The sequence below is a fragment of the Citrus clementina genome, unplaced genomic scaffold (assembly GCF_000493195.1).
Source record: "Citrus clementina cultivar Clemenules unplaced genomic scaffold, Citrus_clementina_v1.0 scaffold_2, whole genome shotgun sequence".
NCBI classification, from domain to species: Eukaryota; Viridiplantae; Streptophyta; class Magnoliopsida; order Sapindales; family Rutaceae; genus Citrus; species Citrus x clementina.
The window spans coordinates 30,226,834-30,241,826 of record NW_006262688.1 but is presented as its reverse complement, the minus strand read 5'-3'; the positions used below and the strand labels follow the sequence as shown (position 1 = coordinate 30,241,826).

The 14,993-nt window shown below is 37.1% G+C and overlaps 4 protein-coding genes across 5 annotated transcripts; 1 reads left to right on the top strand and 3 right to left on the bottom strand.

Annotated features, from left to right (window-relative positions):
- Window positions 1-527: 527 nt before the first annotated feature.
- Window positions 528-2,236, bottom strand: LOC18051683 (sulfiredoxin, chloroplastic/mitochondrial). 2 transcript variants are annotated; one of them, XM_006448632.2, is made up of 4 exons: window positions 1,864-2,235; window positions 1,203-1,236; window positions 872-965; window positions 528-799 (listed from the first exon to the last, which is right to left on the bottom strand). In XM_006448632.2, exons 1-4 carry the CDS (start codon window positions 2,101-2,103, stop codon window positions 784-786), a joined length of 384 nt encoding a protein of 127 aa, XP_006448695.1. In that variant the 5' UTR covers window positions 2,104-2,235; the 3' UTR covers window positions 528-783. The 2 variants fall into 2 exon arrangements, with proteins under 2 accessions (XP_006448695.1, XP_006448696.1); XM_006448633.2 differs by lacking the exon at window positions 1,203-1,236 and having other exon boundaries at window positions 1,864-2,236.
- An 84-nt stretch (window positions 2,237-2,320) lies between these two features.
- Window positions 2,321-4,787, top strand: LOC18052026 (14 kDa zinc-binding protein). Its single transcript, XM_006448631.2, has 6 exons — window positions 2,321-2,446; window positions 2,557-2,664; window positions 2,918-3,004; window positions 3,306-3,453; window positions 4,230-4,347; window positions 4,454-4,787. Exons 1-6 carry the CDS (start codon window positions 2,403-2,405, stop codon window positions 4,519-4,521), a joined length of 573 nt encoding a protein of 190 aa, XP_006448694.1. The 5' UTR covers window positions 2,321-2,402; the 3' UTR covers window positions 4,522-4,787.
- A 648-nt stretch (window positions 4,788-5,435) lies between these two features.
- LOC18052025 (receptor-like protein 9DC3) lies at window positions 5,436-8,216 on the bottom strand. The gene has a single exon (XM_006448630.2). The coding sequence runs from the start codon at window positions 8,214-8,216 to the stop codon at window positions 5,436-5,438; it is 2,781 nt and encodes a 926-aa protein (XP_006448693.2).
- A 3,811-nt stretch (window positions 8,217-12,027) lies between these two features.
- On the bottom strand, window positions 12,028-14,951 carry LOC18052024 (receptor-like protein Cf-9). The gene is made up of 2 exons (XM_024190954.1): window positions 12,240-14,951; window positions 12,028-12,060 (listed from the first exon to the last, which is right to left on the bottom strand). The coding sequence occupies exons 1-2, from the start codon at window positions 14,949-14,951 to the stop codon at window positions 12,028-12,030; spliced, it is 2,745 nt and encodes a 914-aa protein (XP_024046722.1).
- Window positions 14,952-14,993: the final 42 nt, after the last annotated feature.

Here is a 14,993-nt window from a genome sequence, read left to right as displayed (position 1 = left end):
TTGAGCTAAATTTCCTCAATGTCTGTTATGGCAATGGCTGGCATCGAGGAAATTTTGGCGAGGCACACACTTCTGGAAACTGGAAAATTTTCTCTCTAGTAGGAGAAAACGAACTTGTGGTGTACGTACAAATAACGGCTAAAATAAAGAGAAAAATTGAACTGGGAAGTGGGAACGATTCATGCATAAAAGCAGACCATCTTTATTTTCCACATTTCATCGAGTTTCTCAAACAGAAATGATTTGAAGATGCGGTGGCATTTTTTTGAAACGGACGACCGTATCCGTCACAAGACAAGTGATCCGTCCACAGGGTAATATACAGATTTTGTAAGGACGAAAACTCTGGACACAACCTAAAGTTTCTTGCACAAAACTTGAAACTGGAAGTTGAAATTTAACTTGAAAACTAACGCAATTGAGAACTTAAACCTGAAATGTCCAACACAATTGGAATATCCAGCACAAATTGTAAACTTCTAACAGCAAAATTTGAAGCATGATCTGTATGGTAGTGAATCCCCAGGTCGTACATAGGTGGATGGATAAGAATAGAAATCTGTAGATCACCAACAACAATAGTTGATTTTTATTTGATACTCGCAAAGTAATAGCACATGTCATCATTAATAGATCTATACATCTGAGCAAGTTTCTTTATATATATTACTACAGCCTTTACAAATATATGTAGGTTAGTCCAATCCTTTGTAATAAGATCAAATACAGTAGCTGGTAGTTGGTGAAGCTGCAAGTTCACTTTGAAAAGGAACTTGCTGAAACTTAGCGTAGGTGATGCCTGCAAGATGAACATCAACTGATATTACAGGTATATACTAGAGGAGTATAGACATTTCTGAGCAAAGCATACCTCAAAGTTTCTTTTGTTCCACGACGAACTTTACAACGGATTGTTGGAAGCCCAAGGCGCTGGTGAGCCTCATACCGGTGACACCCAGAAAAACCTAAGAGGGGAAAAAAAAAAAGGAAGGAACAATCAACGATCACCATCCTTGGAGAAAACATGAAAGATTATGATATTAGCTGTATTTAGTCTCTGGAGGAGTTCTTGTGCTTCTTTTACCTCTTTCCCTTTGTCCTTTGGTGACAACACTCACAAGAACCCAAAAGTTGAAAAGAAGACACAAGAAGTAACTACTAACTAGAAAGACCATAAGCAGAAAGTCTAAATGAGCACATACCGTAGTAATTTCCATCAACCTCGATGACATCAATCTGCATCAATTTTTATATAACAAGTCGACATAAACAAGCAAAGGAAAGGGAAAGGAAAGAGTCAAATAACAGAGTTTAACCAAGCGATGAACTACTGGCATTTGCAGTAACAATGATGGTGGTGCCCGAAGATACGGTGGCACTGGTAGAGGTTAATTTTTGGTGTTGGTGTTGGCCCTACTAATGCCGCTAAAATGCCTAACATTTCTATCTACTACATACTCTATGCCGAATTGTCTTTATTACTAACATAGGGATTTTGCTTAATAACTTGAGTTTTTGGGTGCATGGTAATGGTGTCGGATCAATACCCAACATCTCATTCTGCCTCAAATCTCAATCAATTTCAAATCAATCTCGTTTTATTTTATTCGGTTATGGTCTCTTGACATCGGAGTACTCGTTGCAAGTTAACACAATATTATATGCATGCTCTGAACATATTCTAGATTTCTTATTATTCTAAAATCATCAAAACGGAAATGTCGTTACTTCAGCTATATAAGTTAAAATAAACTTATAATTAAATTATCATCGGTAGACAGCACTTAGCTAAGCTGAATATTTCGACCAAAATAATTAAATTTACCAAAAGGAGGGGGGGGGGGGGGAGGGATTCGTTCTTACGGGTACTTGAAGGCCAATTTGTTGAATGCTGTCCATGAGTTCCTTGACTTTGTTTTGATCATTAGCTCTGGTTCTCATCAATGGCCTCCTGATTTTATCAAGCGGAAGTTCCAGTATCACTGGCCCACTGCCCCTGCTTTCAGAGCTACCCGGAGGATTCCCATTTGAAGAAGCAGAAACGCAGAACCGCTTCAAGTTGAAGCTGTTTGTCTTTGGCAATTGTACCACAAAATTTGCCATTTTTTTTTGTCAAACTTTTTTAATTTCTCATCACCTGTCGTTTCTCTTTTCGTAGATAGATATGATAAAGAGTCGAAAAAGGAGAATGTGATGATGATTGGACGCGATCAGGACCATCAAATATAACGCCTCCTTCTTTATTCATCACAACCGCCCAAAATTTAATTAAAAAAATAATAATAAAAATAACATTATTAATATTATTGATAGAAAAATAAATAGATATTTGGCTGGCGGGCATATATCAAAAGGAGAAACTACTGACTCTGCACAGACCACCAAACTGTCATTGAGAGAAAATGGTATCAACCACATTAGCAGCGACCTCCTTCTCTCTACTTCGGTGATCTCTCTCTCTGTGTATCATCATATCTATCTATTTATTGATTTTTTTTGCATTATTATTATTTTTATTATTGGTTAAAATTGAATTGGGTATTTTTGATTCAACAGAAATTATAATGCAAATGTTCGAGCTTTTGCAGCAAATGTGAGAGCTCCACTGCAACACTCAACTAATTACAACTCTATTAACTTTCTCCTTCCTCTTCACTCTCGTAGGTACAAAATTTCTTTCTTGTTTTCTTTTTCTTTTTTAATTTTAAAACTCCGATCGATATATATATATATATATAAATTTATGGCCAAGCCCAAGAAGATGTTAATAGCACTGTTCTTGTAGATTAATCTTCTTGCTAAAAAAAGGCACACCTGATGAAATTTTTTATGTTTTCAATTCATTGGCTATATCTGTAGCTTCATTTCTGTCTTTTACAGTTCTTATTTTTTACGTTTTAACTTGAAATTTGTTCAGATCTCTGTCTCGAGTTAGTGTTACAAACGATGAAGAGGCTGCTGCCAAAGCAGCTGCACTGAACGCCCGTAGTGAAGCTCCAACCATGTACATGAAAAACCATGGTTTGATCTCATTTCTATTTACATGTTTAGCCTAAGCACTGGCTGTGGCTGACCCCTTTGCTTTGGGAGATAAATTTCATAAAACGTCGAAGGAGGTCCCTGATTCTGTCTTTTTTTTTTTTTGGCCCCCTTTTTTTGGGATGCTTAGTTGGATTTTGAAACTAGCAATTATTGGAACTGATTAAGGGCTACATGCTTTGTTTATCCATGGGAGTAGTAGTTTTTTAGTCACTATTTCTCCTAATCATTATTCCCCTTCTGTTTTACCCCCTCGACCCTTTCAGATTTGACAAGATCATAGCAAAGGAAATCCTCTCATCCATTGTATATGAGGATGAGAAGGTCCTAGCATTTAGGGACATTAATCCGCAGGCTCCTGTTCATGTTTTAATCATTCCAAAGTTCAGAGATGGATTGACAACGCTTGCAAAGGTTAGGTTTAGCCTTTTCTTTTATGTCTATTATTTCTCAGGATTAAAAGAAGTCTGCAATTATTTGATCATTCATTTACTTATTTTGTTCCCCTTTCATCCAAACTAAGATTATTATAATGGTCAAAATATTCTCATATTATTACTGTATATGGTCAAAAATTCTGTTAGCATAACAACATTTTAACCGGTATCGCAAAAAACAATATATGTACAAATATATAATCAGTGCATTCCAATCCATTGTGGAAATTGTGGTTTACCCAGTTCCTATGGTTGTTTTGCTGCATAATGACATCCCTTTGCAAATACATATTTAATGTCACTTGAACTCATAAAAACCTTTTACGTCCTTTCATGAATTTTTCAACAATATGAGATGATGATGTTGGAGGAAATGTTCAATTGATAGCATTCAATATCATTTTGGAGAACTTAATTGGTAAAACAAGACCGTCAGATCAGTAACACACCTAAACAATGATATGGATGTCACACACTTGATATTGAAAGTCAAACTAGTGTTAAGTTTGTTGCATGTGGCATCCATAGTGGCCCATTATTAAATTATATTGGGGCCTGTAAATGTACATGTAACTGAGTACCTATTTGTATGAATGCATGTATATACTTTAGAATTGAGCATTCTCCAGTTCAAATGTAAATGATTTTTATGTGAGATTTCATCATTTCTTTCTTGTTGCTCTAAAGCTCTCCATTCATTTCAATATGAAATGGTTATTGTGTGATTTCATGCTTTCTTCGTTTCATTGTCAGGCTGAAGCAAGGCATGGGGATATTTTGGGCCATCTTCTGTGTGCGTCAAAAATAGTTGCTGAAAAAGAAGGTATCCTGGATGGATTTCGAGTAGTAATCAACAATGGTCCTGGAGCTTGTAAGCTTTCATCCTAATCCATATATTTTCCATACTGATTTTTGTTAGTTCATTGCATTGATCCATTTGACATAATTGTGTCGATGCTCTAATTCTCTTTCTCCAGGCCAATCTGTTTATCATCTCCATTTGCATGTTCTGGGTGGCCGGCAATTGAAATGGCCGCCTGGTTGAAAATTTGAAATACATGTGGACTTCGAACTTCTTTCCCCTTTTCTTCTGCTGCTATTTTCCATCTATGAAGCAGGGAGATATGAAGTACTATTTTCGCTTTAGCTAGGATAATTTAGACCTAGAATCTGCAAAAGACAGTGTGGACAGTTGTACATTTGAGTAAAGCTGAAATACCGTTGTGTTTTGAAACTTTTAGAAGTTATTTCTTGGTGTTATCGAGAATGAATTAACAATATGTTGAGGCAATATTTGTTACATCAAACAAACTCTGTATGCTTTAATTTATCATAACACAGAATCAGAAAATTATTTTAAGCTCGTCTGTCATTGTTTTTGAAACGATGTTTTTAGATTTCATGTAAACAAAGATACTTTTTGAATTTAGTGTTTTGCAAGATTTCAAAATGCCACCGATAGCATGTTTATTGAGTAATAATTCCATATAAAAATAACAAAAAATGGTTAGGCATTTAGCGCTGCCGTGATGTTTCCCCCTCTATCTGCAAGCTCATGTATACATGCATCTTCATTTACTATTTCTTCTTAGTATTTATAAGCAAATTTCTTGAGCAACTGAGATCTTAATCATTCGTTTTCTTTTAATTGTTTGATTATCCTTAATAAGGGACAAAACCTCCTCTTTGGAGCTCGCAAAGTGAGACTCTCACAAGGATTTGGTCTCTAATGCTAACCAGCTCACTTTATCATTTAAAATAATAATAATAATGACTTACACTTGATAATTGACACGGGTGGTTCCTCTATTGCAAGAGAGTGCTCGCTGATTTTACAAATTTTCATTTTTCTTACTCACGCGACAGAACTATTTATTTCACCATAAAATATCAATTACATTAATTCGTACAATTGCATTGGACAAAATAAAAACAAAGAGCATCACTTGCACCGACTTGTTAATTGCTTCTTCCTCTGCCTCTTCTGATCGGCCTTGTTCTCACCCTCTTCTTGGATTGCTTCTTCTCAAACATCTTTACAAACCATAGTGGTCTTCCTGTTACAAAAACCATGTACCCAATAGACAGGCCAATCACCAATCCAGATCCATAACCCATCTTGGCAACTTTCCAATCAAACCAGCTTGAAGTTGTTGGCACTAGTTCTGGTGGGTCATCTTTGCCACATTGTTTTGTCAATGGGAATCCACACAACCCCAAGTTGCCAATATATGAATGGTTTTGAAATGTACTAAATTGGGGTCCTTGAGGTATAGGTCCTTCAAGTTGGTTGTAGGAAAGGTTTAAGACTGAAAGGTATGTTAGACTTGTCAACTGCATTGGAATTTTTCCAGAAAGGTCGTTTGACGACAGGTCTAACGATTCAAGGTTTATCAAATTTCCCAGCGAAAATGGAATACGCACTGTAAGGTTGTTGTGAGAAAGATTGAGGAGCCGAAGTGAATGAAGGTTTCCAATTACTTCAGGAATCTCCCCATGAAAATCATTGCTTGAGAAGTCAATGGTTGTGAAAACAGTGAGAATCTTCTGCAGTTCGATCTCAGCTCCTTTAAGTGTCACCACTACAGAATCCTGATAAAAAGTTTCACCCACGTATTTCAATTTCCTTTCAGTTTCACCAACATTCCTCATCCTATTTAGATTTTCAAAAAACCTTGCTGGCAAAGGACCAGTAAAATTGTTGTGTGAGAGATCAATGATTCTCAACTTAGGAAATGATTGCTTGGCTTCAAACTCCCTCATAGAGCTGTGAAATTTATTGGAACGGAGAACAAGAACCTGGAGCTCTGTAAGATTTCCCAACCAGTATGGGAAAACATCTTTTACCTTGTTGTTCCCGATATCTAGAACTTCAAGCTTAGCACAATTGACCAAGGACTTAGGGACCGGTCCTTCCAGTTCATTGTTGTTCAAGTTAAGAGTCCTTAGCAAATTGGCTTCTGCAAATGCTTCAGGAATGGTTCCATTGAGTCTATTATTCCGCAGATCCAACACGCTAAAGTTTCCGATGCACACTGGAATAGTGCCACTGAACCCGTTATCGGAAAGATCAAGAACTTCAAGGGTACTACTACTGCAGATCGATTGAATAATCTCTCCTGTGAATTGATTGTTCGAGACCAAAAGGACTTCCAAGCGAGGTGGAGGAACTGGAAGTGGTCCTTGTAGTAAGTTGGATTGAAGATTAAGATAATTAAGGTTCTTCCAAGGAATCTGCTTCATTTCTGTTATGAAGTTGTGGGAAAGATCTAGAAAACTCAAAGTATCCTTTCCAACCTCCCACATCCAGTTTGGTATCTGACCATCGATATTGTTCTCAGAAAGGTCCAAATATGCTAATTCAAGAGATCTTAAGAAGCTTGGGAATGCACTAATGTTGCAAGCAGATAAACTCAGATAGAAAATTTGGGGAAAAGAAGAGTTGACTTTGGATGTGGTGCCAAATGATAGACTGTTGTGAGAGAGTTCGAGGATTTTGAGGTTAACGAGCTTTGCAAACATATAAGGCTCTACGATGCCACTGAAGTTGTTTGAAGCAAGACTGAGATCAGTCAAATTTGCAAGTTCAAATATTGAACTTGGAATTGAGCCATTCAACCTATTGTTAGTCAAATAGAGTGTTCGCAATGATTTACTTGGAAATGCATCAAGATGGCCAGTTAGTTGGTTATCACTGAGGTCCATATACCGCAATAATGGAAGAGAGAATAACCAAGATGGTATTGTCCCACTGAGGGTGTTATTAAATAATCCGAGAAATGCTAAATTTTGAAGCCCACTTCCATGGGAAGGAATTGAACCGGTAAGTTGATTATTTGAGATGTCTAAATCTGTAACTCTGGTTAGATTCATAATATCTGGGAATTGACCATCAAAACTGTTGCTTCCAAGATCTACATCGGTTAGCTGGTGAAGATTTGAAAGAGATGGTGGGATATGACCACTAAAACTGTTAGAGGAGAGGGATAAAACAGCAAGTTGTGTAACATTACCTAGTGATGCAGGAATAAATCCATAAAAGTTGCATTGGGAAAGACGCAATTCTCGCAAGTGCCTCAGGTTGCAGATTGAATGAGGTAACTGCCCAGAGAACCTTGTGCTAGAGACTTCCAAATACCTTAAGGGGCTTGTCCAGTTGGACCTGGGAAAGACACCAGACAGATTTGAATTGACTTTTAAACGAAGCATCTGTAGGTTTGGCAGGCGGAAGATGTTCTCGGGAAATTCACCTTGGATTCTACAATAAGAGAGACTTAGAGATGTCAGAGAGGAAGATAGATTTCTCAAGGTACCTGGTACTACGGTAGACATGTCTACAGAATCAAGAAAGAGTAGTTGTAACTTAGTCACATTTTGAACTAATGCTTCCATAACCGGGTTTTCAAGCCTCAGTGTAGGATAGGTGGAGAGGTCAAGTGAAACTAACTTACTCAAGCGGGATATTTCATAAGGAATTGAACCCTCAAAGTTGGAGTAAGAGAGGTTCAAGTGTGTCAGATTAAGGAAACGGCTAAAACCGGAAGAGATCAGAGAGAGATTGAAATCGTTGTTAGCAAGGTTGAGCTTTTGTAGGCGAACAAGGTCAAAGAGACTTGTGTTGGAAGGGATACTGCCGTAAAGCCCACTGCAGCTAAGGTCAAGGCTAATGACATCACCTGTGGCCATGTCACATGTTACTCCCTCCCACGAGCAGCAATCAGTACCCCACTTCCAGGACATCGTTTTTGGGTATGCACGGCAACGGCCAAAATAATAACGGTTGAAGGAAAAGAGTTGCTTAAACTGGAGCAGTGCCAAACTCTGTTCCTGAGGACACTGTTTTGCATAACTCTGAGTATGCAAAAGCAATAATTGAAGACAGAAGAAATGATAAGACCACGTTAACCATCTCATTTTTCTGTAACAAATTATTATTTAGAGCAAATTTGATTTTATTTTGAGTACAAGATGAATATCGTCTGGTCACTATAAATAGTAGAACCCAATTTCCGTGACATTTCAATCCAGGTACGTGACAATTAGAGGCATAAAGCAGGGTTACGTATCCACCGATGGTATGAAATCCAACTAAATAAAATATCAAATGAATTAACAACTTCATTTTGAAAGCAATGTTCTTTTCAATTGAAGAAGTACAACTGGCTGCAAAAGCCGCTCCCGTTTATAATATTTTAGTTTTTGATGTTTGGCTGGCCGGTGGCTGCCACTTGGCAGTAGAGAGAGCACTATTAGACGATAACAAAGGCTGATACTGAATTGTCAACTGTATAAGACTTGTCTTTGATCAGCCAATATTTAAACTCAATGCAGATACTGTACTTATAAGCATTTTACGGTAAAATTATAGTGACCCCGCCGGCCTCCCACATTACTTAACCAAGCTGATCATCATTCAAATCTGTGGAGACAAGCATCGCATTTTGTATTGCGTAATTTGAGTATGTGAAACGACAACAGTCTTAATTAGAACAAAAGAAATCAAGTGAATCGTGTGCTTTCTAGATTGACAGCGAACTCGAATCGTGGCAGCCTTTTATTCCGCAAATTGGCACCAAACGGTAATTACAATCGCATGCATCATAAGGGAGAAACCAATCCTAGTTTACTTTTGAGTTGGACTATTGTTATGCCCCAAAATCCTCTTAAAACCCTTTCACTGAAATTTACAATATCAACCCTCGAATGCGTCATGTCTTTCAAGAAAAAAATAAAAATAAAGAGCACTGCATCACGAGGCATGATCATCATCTTTTTCCATCAAAACAATTCTCTCTTTTTATAATTTTACAAATTCTGAGAACCTATGCAAAAGAAAAAATAATAATAATAATACAGAAAAATTTATCTAGAATATATATTATTGAGTTTCTATGTTTCAAGTTAAATGATGATAGAAATTGAAAAGCAAATGGCAAGTTAAAAGGCAAAGGAATTCAAAAATTAAAATGATTCCTATTAATTGTATTAAAGCTTCATGCTAATTAGTGAAAGAATTATAAGTTAAAAATAGTTTTTGTTTTTTCAACGGGGTTTGGAGAAAAAAGAAATTACGAATACACAGTGTTACTTTTAAATTAAAAGGGGTGTTACTAAAAGTAGTGTAATTTACAAGTACTTTTAATGAGGTGTTTTTAGAGGAGTGGAAACACTTCCACTCCTTACATTTTCTATGCTCAGTGCTCGCTAATTTGATATTCATACTAACGCAACAGAACTATTTATCTTAACATAAGCTTCCGTTTGGTACACATTTTTAAGTAAACCTTATTTACTTAGAGATTAGACCTTTTACAAATAGAATTTTTACCTAAAAAATTTTAGTTGTTTGGTTGTCAATAAGAGATTTTATTAAAAATTTATGAAATTATTTTATTAGGCAAGTTTTTTTAAATTATGTTATAAAAAGAATAAAATAAGATTGTCAAATAAGTAGAGGATATATTATATATTTTAACATTTAAAAAAAGTTTTTTAACCTCTAATAGATAGGTCAATCACCAATCTAGATGCATAAGCCATCGTGGCAACATTCTAATCAAACCAACTTGATGTGTCATCATCTTCTTCTACTTGATCTAGTGTCTTATTTGTAATACCTTAGGTAAATCCCACATCAACAAAGTACATGAGAGATACTGAGTTTATAAGTGGGTTCGCACCTTAATTGAAGGGATGCGGTGATATGAGTTGTAGGATTGAGTCACGACAGATGATATCTTCTACATGTTTAAGAATGAAAGAGATGTTAGATTTATTAATTGCAAAGGAATTTTTCCTATAAGGTTGTTGGAAGACAAGTCTAATGATTCAAGGTTTGTATATCATATGAACTTAGAAGGGGATTAATAAATTAATTATTTTATAGCAATCTTTGTAGGGTTCTTGTCATCATTTCGTATTAAAGCACCTGACTATATACCAGATGCATGATACAGAACAAAAATAATTATTATCTTTTCTACAAACACATTATCCTTCTAGTACAGATTTATACAAATAGTTTGTGAAAAATACCCTACGTGGGAATTAAAAAATGCAGTGAATCCATTTATCCTTATGATTGCATTTTCTTTAGATTGGCACTGTTGATGCTGAAATCTGCTCGCCCTTGGACCGACCAGATTATGTCACCAACGTTTGTGTTATCAACTATCACTCGAACCACTAGGGTTGGAATCGCCCTTCCCTCTCTCACTAGACTTGCGTTCAGCAAAAACGGATCAGAGAAGCCGGTGGTTTTGCCGGCGTAAACCTTCCGATGCCTAAGTTAGCACAAGGTGTTTACGGGAAAACAGTGTAATATGGATTTAAGAAATTTGTATGGAAATTGCCTGGTTGCAATTTGGCAGCGTTTCCCCTCTCTCAGTTTTTCTGTCCCCGTCTTCTTCGATGTCTTTCTCTTTTATAGCCGCCCTTTGTCCCACGTTTTCCGTTTGCCCCTTATCCCTCCTTTTTCGGGTGGTGGTAGCCCCTCATGGGACTCTAACTGTTAGATTGTGGGCAAACGTGGATCTCGCGTGTCCTTCAACCGTTCTGGGAGAAGCGCAACTACCGCGATTTTGTGAGATCATGTTCCCGCTTTCCTGGGGATGAGTATCGGCTCGGCGTATACTTCTGGTCGGTATGTTTTCCTGGTCGCATTCATCTCGGGTCGGCTCCTGTTTAACCCCGTGTTCTGCTCGTACCATACAGCTGAAAAGATCCGTGCCGGGGCGGAACCAGTAGCATGGCCGACCTGGTGCCTTTATGTACTCAACAGGCACCGTACTCGAATAATGGAAGCCATTTCTCCAGCAAGTTTTTGTTTCTACAAATTGGGCAGCTTTCAATACATATTTTTCATCTCACTGGTTTGAAGTGGCAAGGATGATACCCTATATTGATCCATTTTCTATTCTTTTGTTGAAGAGAAACTTGTTTATTTATTTATTTTTTCTGTTAGATCTTGATGTTTTAATCTCATTGGCTTTCTCTAGTTTCATTGTCCTTTTCTTCACGTTGAATAGTTTGAAAGGATACTTGTTAAGAACAGGTAGACCTGTTTATTTTGGAAGAAAAATTTCATAGAACCTCAAGGGAGGCTACTGACGGTTGTTTGCAGAGGTTTATGATTCTCAAAATGTCCAGGGAGACGTAGCTGTAGATAAATTTTGAGCTAGCAGGGCCTGTAATGTGACTCTGTCTGAGCACTCGTTTAATTAAGTCTCTCGTTTTATAAATTTTAAATCTTCGATTTTTATTCAAATAATTCTCAAATTAAATCTCTTTTTTTTTAAAAAAAAAATATTTTGAAAGTCATTTAGTCAAACTTAAAAACATTTTGCCAAACTTTTTATACGAATAAATGAAGAAATATATATATATAAGAAAAAAGCTAAACTATTTTAATATGAATGAATAAAGGTTTTTTCTTTTAACTCAGCCAAACCTAGTTTACTTTTTATGCTAACTGATTTTTAAAATTTTTATTATTCATACACAAAGAGTCAACATCTATTAAATATGAAAAATAGAAAATAAATCTTAATCATTAAATACGACCAATACCACCTGGGACAATATTCTGGAAGGTCAACTAAAAATCATATCAGGAGATCCAAATCTGTGTCGCTTTTATTCTTACAACAACAAAAGAAAAACAGACATAAACAGCATCAATTGATTATTAAGAAAAAAAAAATCAATTTCACCAAGTGATTAATTTCTTCTTCCTCTGCCTCTTCTGATCCCCCTTGTTCTTACCTTCTTGGATTGCCACGTCACAACCATCTTCATAAACCATAGTGGTTCTCCTGATGCGAAAACCATGTATCCAATAGACAGGCCAATCACCAATCCTGATCCATAACCAATCTTAGCAAATTTCCAATCAAACCAGCTGCTTGAACTCTCAGCTTCTTCTTCTTCTTCATGGAATGTTGTTGGCGCTCCATCATTGCCGCATTTTTTGGTCAATGGAAATCCGCACAACCCCAGGTTACCAATATAGGAATCTTCTTGAATTGTATTGAACTGGGGTCCTTGAGGTATAGGTCCATCAAGTCGGTTGTGGGAAAGGTTTAAGACTGAAAGAGATGTAAGACTTGCCAATTGCTTTGGAATTTTTCCAGTAAGGTTGTTTGAAGACAGGTCTAAGGATTCAAGCTTTGCCAAATTTCCCAGCGACGATGGAATTTTCCCTGTAAAGTGATTGTGAGTAAGGTTGAGGAGTCGAAGCGAATGAAGCTTTCCAATCACCTGTGAAATCTCTCCATCAAAACCATTGCTTGAGAAGTCAATGGTCGTGAAAACGGTGAGAATCTTCTGCAGTTCAATCTCAGTTCCTTTTAGTGTCACCACTACAGAATCCTGATAATATTCGTCACCCAAGTACCGCAATTTGCCTTCATCTGCACCAACATTCCTCATGGCATTTAATTTTTCAAAAAACCTTGTTGGCAAATAACTACTAAAATTGTTGATCGAAAGATCTAAGATTCTCAACTTATGAAATGATTCATTCGGTTCAAAGACCCTCACAGGACCGCGAGGTTTATTGGAACAGAGAACAAGAACCCGCAGTTCTGGAAGATTTCCCAACCAATATGGGAAAACATCGTTGATCTTGTTATTTCCAATATCTAGAACTTCAAGCTTTGTACAGTTGACCAAGGATTGAGGGATCGCTCCTTCGAGTTCATTGTTGTTCAAGTTAAGAGACCTTAACCAATTGGATTCAGCAAATGTTCCAGGAATGCTTCCATTAAGTCTATTATTCCGCAGATCCAACACGCTAAGCCAGGGGCTAAAGTTTCCAATGCACTCTGGAATGGTGCCACTGAGCCTGTTATTGGAAAGATCAAGAACATCAAGGGCAATAATATCGCAGATAGAATGAATAATCTCTCCTGTGAATTGATTATTCGAGATCAAAAGGACTCTCAAGCTAGATGGAGGAACTGGAAGTGGTCCTTGAAGCAAATTGGAACGAAGGTCGAGATACCCAAGATTCTTCCATGGAATCTGCTTCATCTTTGTAATAAAGTTGTGGGAAAGGTTTACATAACTCAAAGAATCCTTTCCAATCTCTGATATCCAGCTGGGAATCTGACCATCGATTTTGTTCTCAGAAAGGTCCAGATAAAATAACTTATCTTGAGTTCTTAGGAAGCTCGGGAAAGCACTTATGTTGCAAGCGGATAAACTCAAATAGGAAAATTTTGGAAATGGAATGTCGATTTTGAATGTGGTGCCTAGTGATAGGCTGTTATGTGAAAGATAAAGGTTTTTAAGCTTAATGAGCTTCGCAAACATATAGGGCTCTGCAATGCCACTGAAATTGTTTGAATCAAGTTGGAGATCAGTCAGATTCACAAGTTCAAAGATTGAACTCGGAATTGACCCCTGCAACCTATTGTTGGACAAATAGATGTTTTGCAGTGATTTACTTGGAAATTCATCAATATGGCCAGAGTGTTGGTTATCGCTGAGTCGCACATACTCCAATAACGGAAGAGTGAATAACCAAGACGGTATTGTCCCACTGAGGGAGTTATTGTTTAAACGGATTAAGACTAAATTTTGAAGCCTACTTCCATGAGAAGGAACTGGAACTGCTAGTTGATTGTTTGACAGGTCGAAAAACGAAACTTGTGTCAGATTGACAATATCTGGGATTTCACCAACAAAACTGTTGCTTGAAAGATCTAAATAGGTTAGCTGCACAAGATTTGAAAGAGAGGATGGGATATGACCGCTAAAATTGTTGTGCATGAGGTGCAAAAGAGTAAGTTGTGTAAGATTACCAAGTGATGCAGGAATAGGCCCAACAAATTGGCTGTAACCAAGCATCAATCTTCCTAACAACTTCAGATTGCCGATTGAATCAGGCAACTCTGAGAAACTTATTTCAGAGACATCCAAATACTCTATGGGGCTGGTCCAGTTGTTTGCCAGAAATTTGCCAGCCAAAAAAGGATTTTGGCTTAATCGAATCATCTGTAGATTTGGCAGGGGGAAGATGTTTATTGGAAAGTTTCCTTGCAGTAAACAATCAGAGAGACTTAGAGACGTTAAAGAAGAAGATAGATTTTTCAGTGAATCCGGTACTACGGTGGACATTTCCAGAGAATCAAGAGAAAGTACTTGCAATTTGGTCATATTTTGAACTAGTGCTTGGAAAACTGGGGTTTCAAGACTCACTAGAGGATTGGAAGAGAGATCCAGCGACACTAACTCACCCAAGAAGGAGATTTCATATGGAATTTTACCGTTAATATAGGAGTCAGAGAGACTAAAGTGTGTTAAATTTCGGAAACAGCTAAACCCAGAAGAAATCTCAGAGTAATCAAAATCGTTATGAGAAAGATTTAGTGTTTGTAGATGAAGAAGGTGAAAGAGACTAGTGTTGGAGGGGATATTGCCATAGAGCCAACTGCAACTAAGGTCAAGGCTAATGACATTACCTGTCGCCATATCACATGTTACTCCATCCCACGAGCAGCAATTTGTGTCCTT

Coding starts and splice junctions, on each gene's coding strand:
- LOC18052025 (XM_006448630.2), bottom strand. CDS start 8,216: ATGTCCTGGAAGTGGGGTACTGATTGCTGCTCGTGGGAGGGAGTAACA.
- LOC18052024 (XM_024190954.1), bottom strand. CDS start 14,951: ATGGCGACAGGTAATGTCATTAGCCTTGACCTTAGTTGCAGTTGGCTC. Junction 12,061..12,239: donor TGACGTGGCAATCCAAGAAG/GTAAGAACAAGG, acceptor TTGACCTTCCAG/AATATTGTCCCAGGTGGTAT.
- LOC18051683 (XM_006448632.2), bottom strand. CDS start 2,103: ATGGCAAATTTTGTGGTACAATTGCCAAAGACAAACAGCTTCAACTTG. Junction 1,237..1,863: donor AAATTGGCCTTCAAGTACCC/GTAAGAACGAAT, acceptor AAATTGATGCAG/ATTGATGTCATCGAGGTTGA. Junction 966..1,202: donor GGTTGATGGAAATTACTACG/GTATGTGCTCAT, acceptor TTCCCCTCTTAG/GTTTTTCTGGGTGTCACCGG.
- LOC18052026 (XM_006448631.2), top strand. CDS start 2,403: ATGGTATCAACCACATTAGCAGCGACCTCCTTCTCTCTACTTCG. Junction 2,447..2,556: donor ACCTCCTTCTCTCTACTTCG/GTGATCTCTCTC, acceptor TTGATTCAACAG/AAATTATAATGCAAATGTTC. Junction 3,454..4,229: donor GATTGACAACGCTTGCAAAG/GTTAGGTTTAGC, acceptor TTTCATTGTCAG/GCTGAAGCAAGGCATGGGGA.